The 19243-nt window shown below is 43.5% G+C and overlaps 1 protein-coding gene across 5 annotated transcripts in view; it reads right to left on the bottom strand.

Annotated features, from left to right (window-relative positions):
* Window positions 1–11815: 11815 nt before the first annotated feature.
* LOC106589483 (protein shisa-6) overlaps window positions 11816–19243 on the bottom strand; it is a 69161-nt gene continuing 61733 nt past the window's right edge. For 2 of the 5 annotated variants that reach the window (XM_014179520.2, XM_014179523.2), the window contains 4 exons: window positions 18633–18653; window positions 17297–17449; window positions 14085–14188; window positions 11816–13953 (listed from right to left, as the gene is read on the bottom strand). In XM_014179520.2, coding sequence (XP_014034995.1) covers window positions 13090–13953; window positions 14085–14188; window positions 17297–17449; window positions 18633–18653 — 1142 coding nt within the window. In that variant the 3' untranslated portion in view covers window positions 11816–13089. The remainder of the gene's footprint in view (window positions 13954–14084; window positions 14189–17296; window positions 17450–18632; window positions 18654–19243) is intronic. The other 3 variants (XM_014179522.2, XM_014179524.2, XM_014179528.2) reach the window with 2 other exon arrangements.

Here is a 19243-nt window from a genome sequence, read left to right as displayed (position 1 = left end):
GTGGAATTTCTTTAGTTCTCAATGCGTTTGAGACAGTTGTGTTGTGACAAGGTAGGGGTGGTATACAGAAGATAGCCCTATTTGGTAAAATACCAAGTCCATATTATGGCAAGAACAGTTCAAATAAGCAAAGAGAAATGACAGTCCATCATTACTTTAAGACATGAATGTCAGTCAATCTGGAAAATGTCAAGAGCTTTGAACGTTTCTTCAAGTGCAGTTGCAAAAACCATCAAGCACTATGATGAAACTGGCTCTCATGAGGACCACCACAGGAAAGGAAGACACAGGAAAGGAAGACCCTCTGCTGCAGAGGATAAGTTCATTAGAGTTACCAGACTCAGAAATAGCCGCCCAAATAAATGCTTCAGAGTTCAAGTAACAGACACATATCAACATCAACTGGTCAGAGGAGACTGCATAAATCAGCCCTTCATGGTCAAATTGCTGCAAAGAAACCACTACTAAAGGACACCAATAAGAAGAAGAGACTTGCTTGGGCCAAGAAACACGAGCAATGGACATTAGACTGGTGGAAATCTGTCCTTTGGTCTGATGAGTCCAAATGTGCAATTTTTGGTTCCAACCGTCGTGTCTTTGTGAGACGCAGAGTAGGTGAACAGATGATCTCTGCATGTGTCGTTCCCACCGTGAATCATGGAGGAGGAGGTGTGATGGTGTGGGGGTGCTTTGCTGGTGACACTGTCAGTGATTTATTTAGAATTCAAGCCACACTTAACCAGCATGGCTACTACAGCATTCTGCATCGATACGCCATCCCATCTGGTTTGTGCTTAGTGGGATTAACATTTGTTTTTCAACAGGACAATGACCCAACACACCTCCTGGCCTCCACAATCACCTGATCTCAATCCAGTTGAGATGGTTTGGGATGAGTTGGACCGCAGAGTGAAGGAAAAGCAGCCAACAAATGCTCAGCATATGTGGGAACTCCTTCAAGACTGTTGGAAAAGCTTTCCAGGTGATGCTGGTTGAGAGAATGCCAAGAGTGTGCAAAGCTGTCATCAAGGCAAAGGGTGGATACTTTGAAGAATGTCAAATATAAAATATATTTTGATTTGTTGAACACTTTTTTGTATACTACACAATTCCATATGTGTTATTTCGTAGTTTTGAAGTCCTCACTATTATTCTACAATGTAGAAAATAGTAAACATAAAGAAAAACCCTTGAATGAGTCAGTGTCAAACTTTTGACTGGTACTGTATATACGGAACAAAAATATAAATACAAGGTGCAACAATTTCAAAGATTTACAGATAATATAAGGAAATCAGTCAATTGAAATAAATAAATTAGGCCCTAATCTATGGATTTCACATGACTGGGAATACAGATATATGTCTGTTGGTCACAGACACCGTATAGGAAAGGTAGGGACATGGATCAGAAAACCAGTCAGTATCTGGTGTGACCGCCCTTTGTCTCATGCATCGCGACATATCTCCTTCAAAGAGAGTTGATCAGGCAGTTGAATGTGGCCTGTGGAATGTTGTCCCACTCCTCTTCAATGGTTGTGCGAAGTTGCTGGATATTGGCGTGAACTGGAACACGTCGATCCAGAGCATCCCAAACATCCTCAATGGGTGACATGTCTGGAGAGTATGCAGGCCATTTTCAGCTTCCAGGAATTGTGTACAGATCCTTGCGACATTTGTCCTCAAGATCTTGTCACGGTATCTCTTTGCATTCTAATTGCCATCGATAAAATACAATTGTGATTGTTGTCCTTAGCATATAGCTGCCCATACCATAAACCCAAAGCCACCATGGGGCACTCTGTTCACAACGTTGACATCAGCAAACCGCTCACCCACACAACGTCATACACGTGGTCTGCGATTGTGAGGCCAATTTGACGTACTGACAAATTCTCAAAAATTACGTTGGAGGCGGCTTATGGTAGAGAAATGAACATTCAAATCTCTGGCAACAGGTCTGCTGGACATTCCTGCAGTTAGCATGCCAATTGCACGTTCCCTCAAAACGTGAGACATCTGTGGCATTGTGCTGTGTGACAAAACTGCACATTTTAGAGTGGCCTTTTATTGTCCCCAGCACAATGTGCACCTGTGTAATGATTTTGCTGTTTAATCAGCTCCTTGAAATGCCAGATCTGTCAGGTAGATGGATTATCTTGGCAAAGAAGAAATACTCACTAACAGGGATATAAACAAATGTGTGCACAAAATTAGATAGAAAAAGCTTTTTGTGCAAATGGACAATTTCTGGGATCTTTCATTTAAGTTCATGAAACATGGGACCAACACTTTACATGTTATGTTTATGTTTTTGTTCAGTGTATATATACAGTATATACAGTGCTTTCAGAAACTATTCACACCCCTTTACTTTTTCCACATTTTGATGTGTTACAGACAGAATATAAAATTAATTAAATTGGGATATTTTGTCACTGGCCTACACACAAAACCCTATAATGTCAAAGTGGAATTATGTTTTTTGCAAGTGTTCAACACCTTTGTTATGGCAAGCCGAAATATGTTCAGGAGTAAAAATGTGCTTAACAAGTCACATGAGTTGCTTGGACTCACTGTGTGCAACAATAGTGTTTCACATGATTTTTGAATGACTACCTCATCTCTGTACCCCACACATACAATTATCTGTAAGGTCCCTCAGTCGAGCAGTGAATTTCAACAACAGATTCAAACCAGGGAGGTTTCCCAATGCCTCGCAAAAGGGAACCTATTGGTAGATGGGTAAAAAAAAAGCAGACATTGAATATCCCTTTGAGCATGGTGAAGTTATTAATGACAGTTTGGATGGTGTATCAATACACCCATTTACTACAAAGATACTGTGCATTTGGAAAGCAGACCCCTTGACTTTTTGCACATTTTGTTACATTACAGCCTTATTCTAAAATTAATTAAATATATTTTTTCCTCATCGATCTAAACACAGTACCCCATAATGACAAAGGAAAAACAGATTTTTATCAATTTTAGCAAATTTATAAAGAAAACCCCCTCATATATCAGATTTACTTAAGTATTCAGACCCTTTACTCGGTACTTTGTTAAAGCACCTTTGGCAGTGATTACAGCCTTGAGTCTTCTTGGGTATGACGCTACAAGCTTGGCACACCTGTATTTGGGGAGTTTCTCCCATTCATCTCTGCAGATTCTCGGCAGGTTTTCATCAAGGATCTCTCTGTCCTTTGCTCCGTTCTTCTTTCCCTCGATCCTGACTAGTCTCCCATATCCCATCAGCACGATGCTGCAACCACCATGCTTCACTGTAGGGATGATTCCAGGTTTCCTCCAGACGTAATGCTTGACATTCAGGCCAAAGAGTTCAATCTTGGTTTCATCAGACTAGAGAATCTTGTTTTTCATGGTCAGAGAGTCTTTAGGTGCCTTTTGGAAAACTCCAAGCAGCCAGTCATGTGGCTTTTACTGAGGAGTGGCTTCCGTCTGGCCACTCTACCATAAAGGCCTGATTGGTGGAGTGCTAAAGAGATGGTTTTCCTTCTGGAAGGTTCTCCCATGTCCACAGACGAACTCTGGAGCTCTGTCAGAGTGACCAATCAGGTTCTTGGTCACCTCCCTGACCAAGGCCCTTCTCCCCCAATTGCTCAGTTTGCCCGGGCGGCCAGCTCAAGGAAGAGTCTTGGTGGTTCGAAAATTCTTCCATTTAAGAATGATGGAGGCCCCTGTGTTCTGGGGGACCTTCAATAGCTGACCAAAAATTGTACTTTTGAATTCCGTAAAGTGAGTGTGGAAGAGGTGAAAAAATGATTGTTGTCTATCAACAATGACATGCCACTGGGGTCTGACAATCTGGATGGAAAATTACTGAGGATAATAGCAGACAATATTGCCACTCCTCTTTGCCACATCTTCAATTTAAGCCGACAAGAAAGTGTGTGCCCTCAGGCCTGGAGGGAAGCTCATTCCGCTACCCAAGAATAGTAAAACCTCCCTTACCGGTTCAAATAGCTGACTAATCAGCCTGTTACCAACCCTTAGTAAACTTCTGGGGGAAATTATGTTTGTCCAGATACAATGCTATTTCACAGTAAACAAATTGACAACAGATTTTCAGCACGCATATAGGGTAGGACACTCAACATGCACGGCACTTACACAAATGACTGATGAAATGTTGAGAGAAATTGACATTATCGATCATAGACTGCCGCTGGAAAAACGTATGTGTTATGGCTTTACACCCCCTGCTATAATGTGGATAAGAGTTACTTGTCTAACAGAACACAGAGGTTGTTCTTTCGTGGAGGCCTCTCAAACATAATCCAGGTAGAAGCAGGAATTCCCCAGCGTAACTGCCAATTTTCAATCTTTACTAACGACGTGCCACTGGCTTTGAGTAAGGCTATGTATGCGGTTTACTCAACGCTATACACGTCAGCTACTACAGCGACTGAAATGACTGCAACAAAGAAAGAGCTGCAGTTCGTTTCGGAATGGGTAGCAAGGAATAAATTAATCCTAACTATTTCCAAAACTAAAAGAAAAAATTGTAGACCTCAATATGTCTGGTTCATCCTTGGGAGCAATATCCAAACGCCTGAAGGTACCACATTCATCTGTACAAACAATAGTACGCAAGTATAAACACCATGGGACCACGCAGCCGTCATACCGCTCAGGAAGGAGACGCGTTCTGTCTCCTAGAGATGAACGTACTTTGGTGCAAAAAGAAAGGACCTTGTGAAGATGCTGGAGGAAACAGGTACAAAAGTATCTATATCCACAGTAAAACGAGTCCTATATCAACATAACCTGAAAGGCCGCTCAGCAAGGAAGAAGCCACTGCTCCAAAACCTCCATAAAAAAGCCAGACTACGGTTTGCAACTGCACATGGGGACAAAGATCGTACTTTTTGGAGAATTGTCCTCTGGTATGACGAAACAAAAATAGAACTATATGGCCGTAATGACCATCATTATGTTTGGAGGAAAAAGGGGAGGCTTGCAAGCCGAAGAACACCATCCCAAACAGTGAAGCACGGGGGTGGCAGCATCATGTTGTGGGGGTGCTTTGCTGCAGGAGAGACTGGTGCACTTCACAAAATAGATGGCATCATGAGGGAGGATAAATTATGTGGATATATTGAAGCAACATCTCAAGACATCAGTCAGGAAGTTAAAGCCTGGTCACAAATGGGTCTTCCAAATGGACAATGACCCCAAGCTTACTTCCAAAGTTGTGGCAAAATGGCTTAAGGACAACAAAGTCAAGGTATTTGAGTGGCCATCACAAAGCCCTGACCTCAATCCCATAGAAAATTTGTGGGCAGAACTGAAAAAGCGTGTGCGAGCAAGGCCTATAAACCTGATTCAGTTACACCAGCTCTGTCAGGAGGAATGAACCAGAAATTACCCAACTTATTGTGGGAAGCTTGTGGAAGGCTACCCAAAACGTTTGACCCAAGTTAAACAATTTAAAGGCATTTGAAATCAATCATTCTCTCTACTATTATTCTGACATTTCGCATTCTTAAAATAAAGTGGTGATCCTAACTGACCTAAAACAGGGAATTTTTACAAGGATTAAATGTCAGGAATTGTGAAAAACTGAGTTAAAATGTTTTTGGCTAAGGTGTATGTAAACTTTCGACTTCAACTGTAAATAAGCTATTTCTGTTTTTAAAATGTTACGTTTGTCTGAAGAAGGAGACCAAGGTACAGCGTGGTAGGCAAACATTTTTCCTTTATTAAAAATGAACACCGTCAAACAACAAAATACAAAAACGAATGTAAAGTTCTGCAGGCTACACAGATACCTAACAAAAACAAGATCCCACAAAAACCCAGTGGGAAAAGTCTGCCTAAATATGATCCCCAATCAGAGACAACGAAAGACAGCTGCCTCTGATTGGGAACCATATCAGGCCATCATAGAAATACATAATCTAGAATGCCCACCCAAATCACACCCAGACCTAACCAAATAGAGAAATAAAAAGGCTCTCTACGGTCAGGGCGTGACATAAAGAAGTAAGAGACATTTCCCATATAACACTTAAAAAAAAATGTTTTACACATTTTCCTGATATCCAATTGGTAGTTTACGACCTTGTCTCATCGCTGCAACTCCCCAACGGGCTCGAAGGTCGAGATATGCGTCCTCCGAAACATGACCCACCACTCCGCGCTGCTTCTTAACACACTGCTCGCTTAACCCATAAGTCAGCCGTACAAATGTGTCGGAGGAAACACTGTTCAATTGACGACCGAAGTCAGCTTGCAGGCGCCCGACCCGCCACGAGTTGCTAGAGCGCGATGAGCCAAGAAAGCCCCCCGGCCAAACCCTCCCCTAACCCGGATGTAGAGCATGGTGTTTGCAACGCCAGGGTTGTGGGTTCGATTCCCACGGGGGGCCAGCACAGAAAAAAATGTATGAAATTGTATGAAATGTATGCATTCACTACTGTAAGTCGCTCTGGATAAGAGCGTCTGCTAAATGACTAAAATGTAAATTGTAAATGTAATAAAGTATGTTTTCGAATTGTCACTATGGGTTATTGTGTGTAGATTGATGAGTGAAAAAAACACAACTGTAATGTAACATAATGTGGAAAAAGGGAATGGGGTCTGAATACTCTCTGAATGCACTTCATATGGAGTATTGTGTGTAGGCCAGTGCCAAAAAAGTCTCATTTTAACTCATTTAAAATTCAGGCTATAACACAACAAAATGTGTGAAATGTCAAGGTGGTGTGAATACTTTTTGTCTGCAGTGACAAAATGCCTGGATTAGTGATCTGAATTCCTAAACAGTGTCTAGGTTTCCTGGGTTTTAACTCTGTGAATCCTCTGCCTCTCTGGGTCCCAGTCAGTCCTTGTTGTGAGGACCAACCATCTGTGAGCAGTGTTAGCATGGCGCTAGCTGGGTTCTGGCTGGGCTCAGGCCTCTGTGAGCAGTGTTAGCATGGCGCTAGCTGGGTTCTGGCTGGGCTCAGGCCTTGGGTAATTAACTCTGACAGAGTTGATGAGCTGCTAATTAAATGTTTATCTGGATTTGGCATCTGTCGTTAAACAAAACGTCTGTTAGCTGTCTCTCCAATCTGAGGATTATCAAGAGTGAGAGCTATTGGGCCTGGATCCCTGTGCTAGGGGGAGATAAGGTTGGAATTATGGATTTGGCAGCAACATTTTCAACATAGAAATTGTTTTTTACTCAGGTTTCTTTCAGCTGATGGCAGTTCCTTGTTTCCTCAATGAAGATGGACTTGTTCACTGCCACATGGACACTTCAAGACAGTTTATTGTAGAGAAGTTTTAAATGTTGCTATTATCATCTTATTGCTGTGCATTAAGTTTTAAGATCCCCACTAAGATGCCAATACGTTATGTCAGATTAATGCCAAAATATCAGTTTAATGTCTCTGAGTTCCAGCACCAGTCCTAATTGCATGATTAACTAACCAGCATCCCTCTCAGGGTGTGGAGATCCTGCCAGCTCAACCCTTATTGACTAGTTTGCAGGTGGATTAGAGGTACAAACAGCAGCAAAGATCCCTCTGAACGCACTATTACACAGATATCCATAACATAGATTAGCATAGGCCTGTGGGTCTTCAGAGGTGTGTGAAGGACAAATGTATTTTTTACTTGCGAAAGGTGAAATATGGAGTTCTATATGTTTCTCACTCATATCGTTCATTGGAAATGTGGCACATTGTCCTCTAGGTTATCCCATGTGCTGTGTGTATGGGTTGAGAAGAGGAAGGTCTCAGTCTGTTGTAGGACATTTGAAGGTTTCCATGGATTGCGATGCAAACTGGCCAATGTTTCCTTCCTTCCCAATCAAAGATGACAATTCTCTCTGAGGGAAGAATAGGAATGACAAAGGCACAGGGACAAATGGAAAAGCAACGATAGCTAAAACCGAATATTTCCAGAACAAAAAAGTCCTCAGTCTGCCCTCAACTTTGTCAGCATTAAGACTGGAGGAGTGATAGAATGAAAAGTTTTGTATTGTAGAATGAGACACTGTTTTTAAAATGTGGAGACCGTTTGAAAGCTTCTGATTATGTTATGGAAAGCCCTGTTCTTGGCCTGGTTCCCTTTTCTCACAGTGGATATGGCTTTAACTTCAGTCTCCGTACCCGCCCTCCTGGGCATCTTAGGCCTACCTTTTACACTCCAGCTGATTCATTCATAGATTTCTTTTGATTGGAGTGTCATATTTTCATCTAAATGCTGATCGGTTAGAGGATTGGGTGCAAATTGGAAACGGAAACTTATTCCGGCTTAGTTCCCCACGCTTTTGTATTTGTGGACCAATGTGATTGCGGGGGCCTCTTTTGTGTTCTGTGAGAATTCACGTTCGAAACCCACAGGAGTTCAATGAATTTTAAGAAGGTCCTTAAAATTGCAGTGGCTACCATACTAATTCAGATGTCAGAAGTAAAGAGCTGCGGTAGCCTGCATCTGTGGCATGTTTCTTACTGTGGCAAGGCTGTCAAGGTAAACTGTCTGTCAACGTGACAGACTATATGAAGATGGTGCCGATAGACATGGCAGCTCTGCTTCTAGCTCCTAAGCATCATCACAGTATTTTGTTTTTGGATAATTAGCCCAGAACGTTTTTGGGTTATTACATACAGCCGGAAATAACTTTTGAATATCAGAGCGGCGGTAACTCACCAGCATTCCGACCAGGAATACGACTTTCCCGAATTGGATCCTTTGGCAATTGAACTTATCCCAGAGGCTGCCCCAAGACACAACCGGCGGAGAAGAGGTATTGTGTGGACTTCTAGTCCAACTAAGGAGGCGTGCACACCATCCACCGCTTCCGAGTATATTACTTGCTAATGTTCAGTCCATTTACATTTTACATTTTAGTCATTTAGCAGACGCTCTTATCCAGAGCGACTTACAGTAGTGAATGCATACATTTCATACAATTTCATACATTTATTATTATTATTTTTTTTTTTTCCTGTGCTGGCCCCCCGTGGGAATCGAACCCACAACCCTGGTGTTGCAAACACCATGCTCTACCAACTGAGCTACAGGGAAGGCTGGACAATAAAGTAGACAAGCTCAGGGTGAGGATCTCCTTCGAGAGAGATATCAGGGACTGCAACATACTCTGTTTCACGGAATCATGTCTCTCTCTGGATATACTGTCGTTCATACAGCCAGCTGGGTTCTCAGTACATCACGCAGACAGGAATAAAGAATTCTCAGGGAAGAAGAAAGCCGGAGGTGTATGTTTCATGGTTAACTACTCATGGTGTGATTGGGATAATGTACAGGAACTCAAGTCCTTTTGTTCAACCGACCTAGAATATCTCACAATCAAATGTTGACCGTATTACCTCCCAATATAATTATCTTTGTTTATAGACAGAGCCGTATATATTCACCCTCAAGCCGATTCCACATCGGCCCCCAAGGATGTACACTGGACTTTGCGTCCACCAACGTGGGCTACTCACGAGGACTATGGGCTCTCCTTCTCCGTGGCCGACGTGAGTAAAACATTTTAGCGTGTTTTCCCTCGCAAGGCTGCCGGCCCAGAAGGCATTCCTAGCCGAGTCCTGAGAGCATGCGCAGACCAGCTGGCTGGAGTGTTTATGGACATATTCAATCTCTCCCTATCCCAGTCTGCTGTTCCCACTTGCTTCAAGATGTCCACCATTGAAAGTAAAGGTACTGTAACCGAACTAAAAGACTATCGCCCCATAGCACTCACTTCTATCATCATGACATGTTTTGAAAGGCTAGTTAAGGATCATATCACCTACACCTTACCTGACACCCTAGACCCACTTCAATTTGCATACCGCCCCAATAGATCCACAGACCTACTGCACCTACTCATTCAAGGGTTTTTCTTTATTTTGACTATTTTCTATGTTGTAAAATAATAGTGAAGACATCAAAACTATGAAATAACACATATGGAATCCTGTAGTAACAAAAAATATATTTTATATTTGAGATTCTTCAAAGTAGCCACCCTTTGCCTTGATGACAGCGTTGCACACTCTTGTCATTCTCTAAACCAGCTTCCTGAGGTAGTCACCTGGATTGCATTTCAGTTAACAGGTGTGCCTTGTTAAAAGTTAATTTGTGGAATTCCTTTCCTTAATGCGTTTGAGCCAATCGGTTGTGTTGTGACAAGGTAGGGGTGGTATACAGAAGATAGCCCTATTTGGTAAAAGACCAAGTCCATATTATTGCAAGAACAGCACAAATAAGCAAAGAGAAATGACAGTCCATCATTACTTTAAGACATGAATGTCAGTCAATGAGGAAAATGTCAAGAACTTTGAAAGTTTCTACATATGCAGTCGCAAAAACCATCAAGCGCAATGATTAAACTGGCTCTCATGAGGACCGCCACAGGAAAGGAAGACCCAGAGTTACCTCTGCTGCAGAGGATAAATGTTTCACAGAGTTCAAGTAACAGACCCATCTCAACATCAACTGTTCAGAGGAGACTGCGTGAATCAGGCCTTCATGGTCGAATTGCTGCAAAGAAACCACTACTAAAGGACACCAATAAGAATAAGAGACTTTCTTGGGCCAAGAAACACGACTAATGGACAATAGACTGGTGGAAATCTGTTCTTTGGTCCAATGAGTCCAAATTTCATATTTTTGGTTCCAACCTACGTTTCTTTGTGAGACTCAGAGTAGATGAACGGATGATCTCCGCATGTGTGGCTCCCAACGTGAAGCATGGTGGAGGAGGTGTGATTGTGTGGGGGTGCTTTGCTGGTGACACTGTCAGTGATTCACTTAGAATTTAAGGCACACTTAACCAGCATGTCTACTACAGCATTCTGCAGCGATACGCCATCTCATCTGGTTTGCGCTTAGTGGGACTATCATTTGTTTTTCAACAGGACAATGACCCAAAACACCTCCAGGCTATGTAAGGGATATTTGACCAAGAAGGAGAGTGATGGAGTGCTGCATCAGATGGATGACCTGGCCTCCACAATCACCTGACTTCAACCCAATTGAGATGGTTTAGGATGAGTTGGACTGCAGAGTGAAGGAAAAGCAGCCAACAAGTGCTCAGCATATGTGGGATCTCCTTCAAGACTGTTGGAAAAGCATTCCAGGTGAAGCTAGTTTAGAGAATGCCAAGGGTGTGCAAAGCTGTCATCAAGGCAAAGGGTGGCTATATTTTGATTTGTTTAACACTTTTTGGTTACTACATGATTCCATATGTGTTATTTCATAGTTTTGATGTCTTCACTATTATTCTACAATGTAGAAAATAGTAAAATAAAGAAAAAACCTTGAATTAGTAGGTGTGTCCAAACTTTTGACTAGTACTGTATATTTATAGTCCGGACTCCGACATTGATCGTCCTAATATTTATATATTTCTTAATTCCATTTTAAATGTGTGTGTTGGAGCTAAGAACACAAGCATTTCTCTACACCTGCAATAACATCTGCTAAATAGGTGTTTGCGACCAATAACATTTGATTTGATTATGATCGGGATAGGTGTGACCACCCCTGAGAAAAACAAGATCACTGTGTCGTGGGAAAAAATGAATCCCACCTCTAATTTGTGTTCTCTTTAACTAATGGAATTGTGTATTTTCATGTATTTTCACATTTTGATTATTCTATGAGATATCACTTGATTGAATATGTACAGGCAAGGAAAGGCTACAGTTTTGTAAACTTTCACTTTCTCAGCCCTTTCAAACCCCTGCAGGTATTGATTGGTCATGCTGGTCAGCGGTACCAACTTAAAATTATATGATTGACATATGCTATTTTTCATACACATCAACAAACAGAGCACAAATATAGTCGTTTCAGAAGAGTATTGTCTGTTTAAAAAAATATGGATGGTTTATTTGACCCTACTGCAACAAGCATATAATCCATCACCATGTTTTTCAACTTCCCATATTAGTCAATGGAACACAGTTTACATCCAAATATGAACAGTGGTATATTTTTATCAACACATTCATTCACTTCTCATTCTACAAACATAGTTGAAAAGACACACATTATAGTATTCATTTATCCTGTCAAATACTTGGTTAAGTGGGTTTTCTAGTCTGAACTGATCACGAAACGGTGGTGGTTTATAACTTGTTCAGAATCTACTGAAAACATTAGACAGTCTAATACAAAAGCCAACCAGTATGGACTGGTCCATAATAGTGCCTCTAGAATTATAGCTTATTTACAATAATCTATGAGCTAGCCATCACCAAACAAACTTATGAAAGAAAAAACAACTGAACAGAAATAGAGTATCTCATTAATTGATTGTGCTTTTTAACCCACTAAAACCAATTCTCCATTTTGTAAAAATGGAACACTTGTCTCAGACTGACGCACCAATAAAAGTGCTAGTAACATTAGTTTTGATTTATTTCAAGATCTCTCTACAGCTATGCGTAAGACTGGCGTTACAAACGGTAGTTTATATTTATATATTTATAAAGTTATTACAGGGCCGTCCCGGTTTCATCACCCGTGGTTGTCTTGTCGTGTCTTTCAACAGCAGTTGTCTTGGAGACATCGATTGGATCAGTCCTTGTGTTTTACCATGCAAAGCCCTTTAGAGTTGCGGTAGAAGTTCAAAGAAGAAGAGATTTGTGTTGGACGGTTGGACAGAAAGGCTGCCTGAGCCTCTTTATTCTCATATAATCAATGTCTCCTCATATGAATCACACCCCAATTGTGTAGGACAAGGGGAGCTGGTGCTTAGGGCATAACAGGAATAACAGTAGGGTAGTTTGCCAATTTCACAGCACACTACCACAGCTGATCCATGTTTATCTGGAGTCCGTCTTTATGGACTTTGTGACTACAGAAGACCTCCAGTCTATTACAGTACAGTACTTGGTTCTGGTGAAGTCCGGAAAGGCAAAGAGATGAGGGTATTATCTTTTGATTGACTTAGCAGGAAACTAAGCTACAGAGTGTCATGTCCCACCTTACAAACAGTCAGTCTCTTCCCATCCCTTTCCCCCCACAAACATAATCCTTCCCATACTAGCGATTAGCTGTTAGCGAGTTAGCATTACCCATTGCCTCACTCCCAAGCTAGCCGTTAGCGTGCTAGCCAGCGTTAAACAGTCACTTCGGTCTTGCTGCCTGTGCGATAGTGCTGCTGCTGCTGCTGCTGCTGCTGCTGTTGCTGTTGGTGGTGCTGTTGGGGGATGTAGTGGAGCTGCTCCACAGTGTGGGTCCTTCTAGAGGCAAACTGCTGCCTCTTATTAGTTGTGTGGTTCATGGCTAGCGTGTTGGAGTGTGCCCCTGGTCCTGGTCCTGCTCCGCCTGCCGCTCCTGCGTTGTTCGAGGCACTGGGATGGGAGTGCATTTTGGTCATCTTGTAGCGGTCCATGAGTGGCGTCGTGGGCATGAACACGTCCGGGTGCGAGATGGCGTGCGACATTGACTTGTCATTGTTTCCCCGGAAACCGCCGGACACGCTGCCAACTACACCGCGCTTTAGCGACATCATCATTTTGTCCGGCGAGATCAGAGGATCCTGAGATAGCAGGCGGTCTTGGGAGTACAAGCGGTCTTGCGAGTAGAGGCGGTCTTGGGAGAAGTGGCGGTCTTTAGGGTACATGTGGTCTTGCGATTGTAACAGCCTGTCTTTGGAGTACATGCGGTCCTTGGAGTACAGCCGTTCCTGGGACATCAAGCGGTCCTGAGGAAGCAGGCGTTCCTGGGACCTCAGCCTCTCAGCAGACAGTAGCTGCTCATCAGACAGGATTCGTCCTCCATGCTCGGTCATCCCCATCCCGTAGGAGATGCTATAGTCTTGCTGGGGGCCTCGGTGTGGGGACAGGACCCGGTCCTGAGACATGGCCCTCTGGACTCGGGGAGGCCTCTGTCTCCTGGGGGCCTGCTGGGCCTGGGGCTGCTGGGGTGGGGCCTGGGCCACCTGGGGCTGGGGGGGCTGGCTCTGGAGCTGCTGCTGCTGCTGGAGGAATGGATGAAGATACAGTCAACTCCTGATATATTCAATGGCTTGGGACTTTTGTAAATGCATGCTCTGAACAGGCACCACTGCATAACAAAATGCAGATTTATACAAATACGTAGATGCAGTACTTGTTCCTGGTTCATTTTGATGACGTGTAAGGGCAGGGTGCTTCTGGCTGCCAGGTCAGGGAGGTGACGCTTGCGGGTGTAGTAGTCGTCGACATCTTTATCCGCTGTGGAGAGACAGAGAGGGAGACAGAAGAGGTGGATTAGGAGAGAGAAAGAGGGAGGGAAAAGGTAGAGAGAGAGAGTTGGGGAAAGAGAGAAAAGGGAAGTAAAGGAGATTGAATAGAGGGTCTGAAGGTTGCTCCAAGAATACAAGAATCCTGGCCCCATCTGTGATTCTACCGGCGTTTCTGGCTGTGGGCTTTCCAAAGGTTGCGTACAAGTCTGTTAACAAACAGTGTCATACTGCATACACCACACAAAAACGTCATACACAAAGGGTATTTGAAAAGACGTAGGATCACATAACATGGATGAAAATTCCTCTGCACGTTCATGTATTATCAAATCGAACATGGATATGGGTTGTGTCCAAGAACAGGTCTAGAGATATGTGCATGTCTCCAGATTGTCTTGGCAGGATGTGTGATATCACACCCTCACACCTTGTATGTGTTATTAAGGAGACTCACTGGGAACCATGCATCACCCATTAGTCATACGTACGGATTCGACATATTCAGACACACACAATCACGTGCGCTACACACACACGCACGCACACACACACACACACACACACACACACACACACACACACACACACACACACACACACACACACACACACACACACACACACACACACACACACACACACACACACATCCTGTCAAAAAAGAAGTAAAGAATATATGTTTCATGGTCACATATACCGGATAGGTGCAGTGAAATGTGTTGTTTTACAGGGTCAGCGATAGTAGTACGTCACCCCTGGTGCAAATTAGGGTTAAATAACTTGCTCAAAGGCACATCGACAGATTCTTGACCTTGTCGGCTCCAGTATTCGAAAACAGCGACCTTGCGGTTCCTAGCCCAGCGTTCTAACCGCTGGGCTACCTGCCGCCCATGACTAAGTAAAGCTGCGGCAGAAATTATATATATAAAAAAAAATGGAAACCTTTAAAGTTCACCCCCAAAAAGACAGCTGTCTTCCTCGGAGTCTGTTCTTTTCCACTTTGGCTTTGAATGTTTTACTGCTGAAGTAAGATGGAGATTAACTTTCATAACATGAAACCGTTAATAATATGAATTATTCATAAATGAATAATAAAACACCTCTCCAGAATCCAGAGAACAATAATACACCATTGTAGAATAGATCCAGCAGTGTAAATGATGGTCACAAGGCTTGTAATACACCTCAGGCTGATCAATCCTTTCAGACAAACGTCAATTATGACAGGGCGCTAAAAGGGGATTGGCTAAAGCGTATTACCAGATGAATAACAAAAATATACACATATATATATATATGTAGGCTTTTAATTGGCATGAAAATGATGTGTGTTATTAAATAAATGAGCCGAAATCGGTGAAATATAAATCTCCTTAACGAATAAAAGAGCAAATAAAAGTAAGATGTCATCATTGATTCTCTAAAGCTGTTTTTTTTTTTTATATATATATTAGAGAAAAATGTACTGTGCATTTTAATTCCCTATGGGGAAGAAGGCAAGGCCAGTTCAGGCTGAAAACATCATCTGAAAAAGAAATGAATGTGTGTGCAGACGCTTTACTTTCAATTTATACATCAATTTACATTCATTAGTAGATGCTGAGATTTGCCATTTCATTATTCCAATAAAGGAAATGCGTCTCTCTCTCTCTCGCCTCTGGCTCTATCCTACATGATCTATCAGTAGAAAGATGCCTTTTGGCTATTTGCTGCTGCAAATGATTTGCTTTGGAAGCAGATAAAGACAGCTAGGCCGGGCTGGCACTGCCTGAGGACAGTTTTAGGTTTTAACATGGCAACAACATTCACCATGCATTTTGTAACATTACTTATTAAGACAATTTCCCAAGCACTGACATTTCCCAAGCACTGACATTTCCCAAGCACTGACATAGCATGTTCCAATCAATATGCAGTCCAATTTCTATTAGACAATGACAAGCACAAGAGACACCTGAGACAGGTACATGTATAACGATTTTGACCCACTAGAGATAGCAAGCACTGATGGGATCAGATCCTTCACTTTGGAATACATTTTATGGATTTCAAGTCTCCCCATTAGACCCTGTAAACTCAATCGTTGCTTTTTTTTGGTTGAATAGATCTCGTATTTGATTCAGTGTGAGTGTGTGTGTGTGTGTGTGTGTGTGTGTGTGTGTGTGTGTGTGTGTGTGTGTGTGTGTGTGTGTGTGTGTGTGTGTGTGTGTGTGTGTGTGTGTGTGTGTGTGTGTGTGTGTGTAACAGCACCGACTTTAGCCGCACCGACTTTGAATTGTAGACTACAATAGATTCAGATCTCTCCCTTTAGTCCCATGTGGCTCAGTTGGTAGAGCATGGTGCTTGCGATGTTAAGGTTGTGGGTTCAATTCCCACGGGGGACCAGTATGAAAATGTATGCACTCCCTACTGTAACTCACTCCAGACAAGAGCATCTGCTAAATTACTAAAATGTAAGTAGGACAACCATGATGCAATTACACAAGCCTTAAGGAATATTTGTGTTCTGCTCAATATGAAGAGATGAACCCCAGCGTAGTACACTGAATCAATACAGAGCTGCAACTAGAGCACAGCACAGAGCTTAATGTGGTTAAATGCTCACACTGAGAAATGGTGGCTGCTGCTTTTCTAAAGAGACATCTTTAAAGAGAGAGTGACTGTGTGGTGTATTGGAATGGAATACCAGTGAGGCATGGTTTTGATGAAGTTATGGAGGGGCATGTCTGATATGTCTATTTGTAATTGTCTGTCCCCTCTCATCCAGACACTCTGTTTATGCCTTAAAGAGTCAGCACTTTCTGGAAAGGTTGTGAATGCTGATACGCTGAATAATAGGGACCCTTTCAGAAAAAGAGAATGTAACCATTTTGAAGTATCCTATCACTGCATTTTAAGGGGGGGGGTATGGTATAATCCTTCAATTAACGTATGCCAGTCAAGTAACGAGTCGAGTGACGAATGCAGACAATTTAACATGCCAGAGTAGGCATTAACTTATGCATTAGAGTTTTTAACATGCAGGTCATTCAGCGAGGCAGTGGGAGCCCTGTCAGCGTTTCTGCTAACGGTGGACTATGCTGTGGCGAGGACCTACTCAGTCTCTTCAGGGAGGAGTATCTGTTGAGGTCGGCCTTGACGGCGGCCTCGTAGGTGGGCGGCAGGTGGGACAGGCTCTGGAAGGAGCGCGAGGAGGACAGGTCGTACGGCTCCGTCTGCGAGGTCAGGATGCCACTCATCCTAGTGTTCTCTGGGGAGACACAGCAAAACAAACAAGATGGGGAATGGGAAGGCTTCCTAAAACATATCCGGAGTCAGAACAAAGGCAACGATGGTCGAGCACAGCTGCTGAGGAAGGGAGGGAGGGGAGTGAAGGGAGGTGGTCATCTGACAGGAACTTGTTCAGAGAGCGTTTGGTGAAGTCTGGGAGGTGGGGGGTGGGTTGAAAGGAGAGGGGGGGATAGGGGACGTGGGTGGAGGGAGCCGGTCACTAGGCACTGTGGGATTGTTTGGCACGGAGGAGGTGACAACGGACCAATAACAACACCACATCAAACAACGGATGTCTGCTTCAGAGTGACCCTGATTGTGACAGTTTGTGTGCTGTGATCTGAGGAGGATGGGGAGTGGGGTGGGGAGAGGGATGGGGAGTGGAGTGGGGTGGGGTGAGGAGAGGGTTAGGACAGGGCATCAACCCGCTCATCAGACTGATGCGATGTGATGCCAGAGCGAGAAAGGGGCATACTGGGACTCTGGCCCCTCTCTCCCTCTCTTTCTCTCTCTCTCTCTCTTTGCCCTTTTTGTCTCAAACTCCCCTCTCTCTATCTTGCTCCTCTCTCTCCTACTATCGCCTAGCTCCCGCTCTCTCTCCCTCTGACTACTCTCTTTTCCCTCCCACTCTGCATCCCTCTCCCCCTCTCTCTCTCCCCTTCTGGCTGTGAGTCTGTCACACAGAGCAGTGGGCAGCAGGGTGCGGCTCAAGTCCTGGCTCCAGCGGCCAGATAAAAATAGAGGGATGGGTGACTGCTGCAGGAGAGAGTTGAAGAGGGGGGAGAGTTGAAGAGAAAGAAAGAGAAGTTTGAAAAGGACAGATGACAGCAGGGGTCCGGAGAGAACTGTGGGGGGTGAGTTTTGGGAGGAGAGAGACCCAGCTGTGAAAGAAGTGTCTGCAATACTCTCTCCACACTCTCTCCACACAGGGAAAATAGACTCACACTGTGGCATGCTGTTAGCTACCTCCATAACCAGAAACACACGTCACTGCTATATCACCACGCACAGTACAGCCACACCACGGACTATGTGGCCGGGGGAAGGTACAAAGGTTGAAGGGTTGGTGAGTGTGTGGAAGGGTGTGGGGGTGAATGGAAGGGTGTGTGTGCTAGTTAATTTATGTGGGTTTATGTGTGTGTGCGTGTGTGTGTGTGACTTACCCCGCCTCAATGATCGGTGAGCTACCCCACCCAAGTGGAAAACAAACAGTTCAGAAACATGTTGATGGTGTGAAACAGCATTCAGACCAAACCCAACCAACACACACCTTATTCAATGCCATCAGTCCAGCAATTACCTCTGGAATAAACCAGTGGTGTATATAATTTTGATGTATTTGGAACAGACCAAAATCTAATGTGCCTTTAGATATAGTAATAATGCACCTTATATGTGCAATGAGCACTTCTTTATACCCTCTTTAATTGACAGAAGGTCAGCAGTTGCCTCACACACAGAGGATAGCAGAGGTTGCACTAGCTACATAGACCAGCCTTATCGGAGCAACACAGAACACTGGCATACCAAGCCCTTTTTATGCGGCTTGTGATCAAAGCGTGTTTGTTCGATGTGTTGTCAGAATGGATTTTTCATGTTTCCCATAGAATTCAGGGGTATTTCATTCATGGAACACTCGTCTGGTTTAGCAGTGTGTAATGGAACTCACATTGAGTTGACACACACGAGCAGATGTGTTACGACTACAGAATCTCCTTAAAACGCAGCGGAAGCATTGGAGGGGAAGGCTTCTACACAGGGTTGAGCAGACACT

This window comes from Salmo salar, chromosome ssa28 (assembly GCF_905237065.1).
Source record: "Salmo salar chromosome ssa28, Ssal_v3.1, whole genome shotgun sequence".
In the NCBI taxonomy this organism is placed as follows: Eukaryota; Metazoa; Chordata; class Actinopteri; order Salmoniformes; family Salmonidae; genus Salmo; species Salmo salar.
This window is presented reverse-complemented; position numbering and strand designations above follow the sequence as displayed.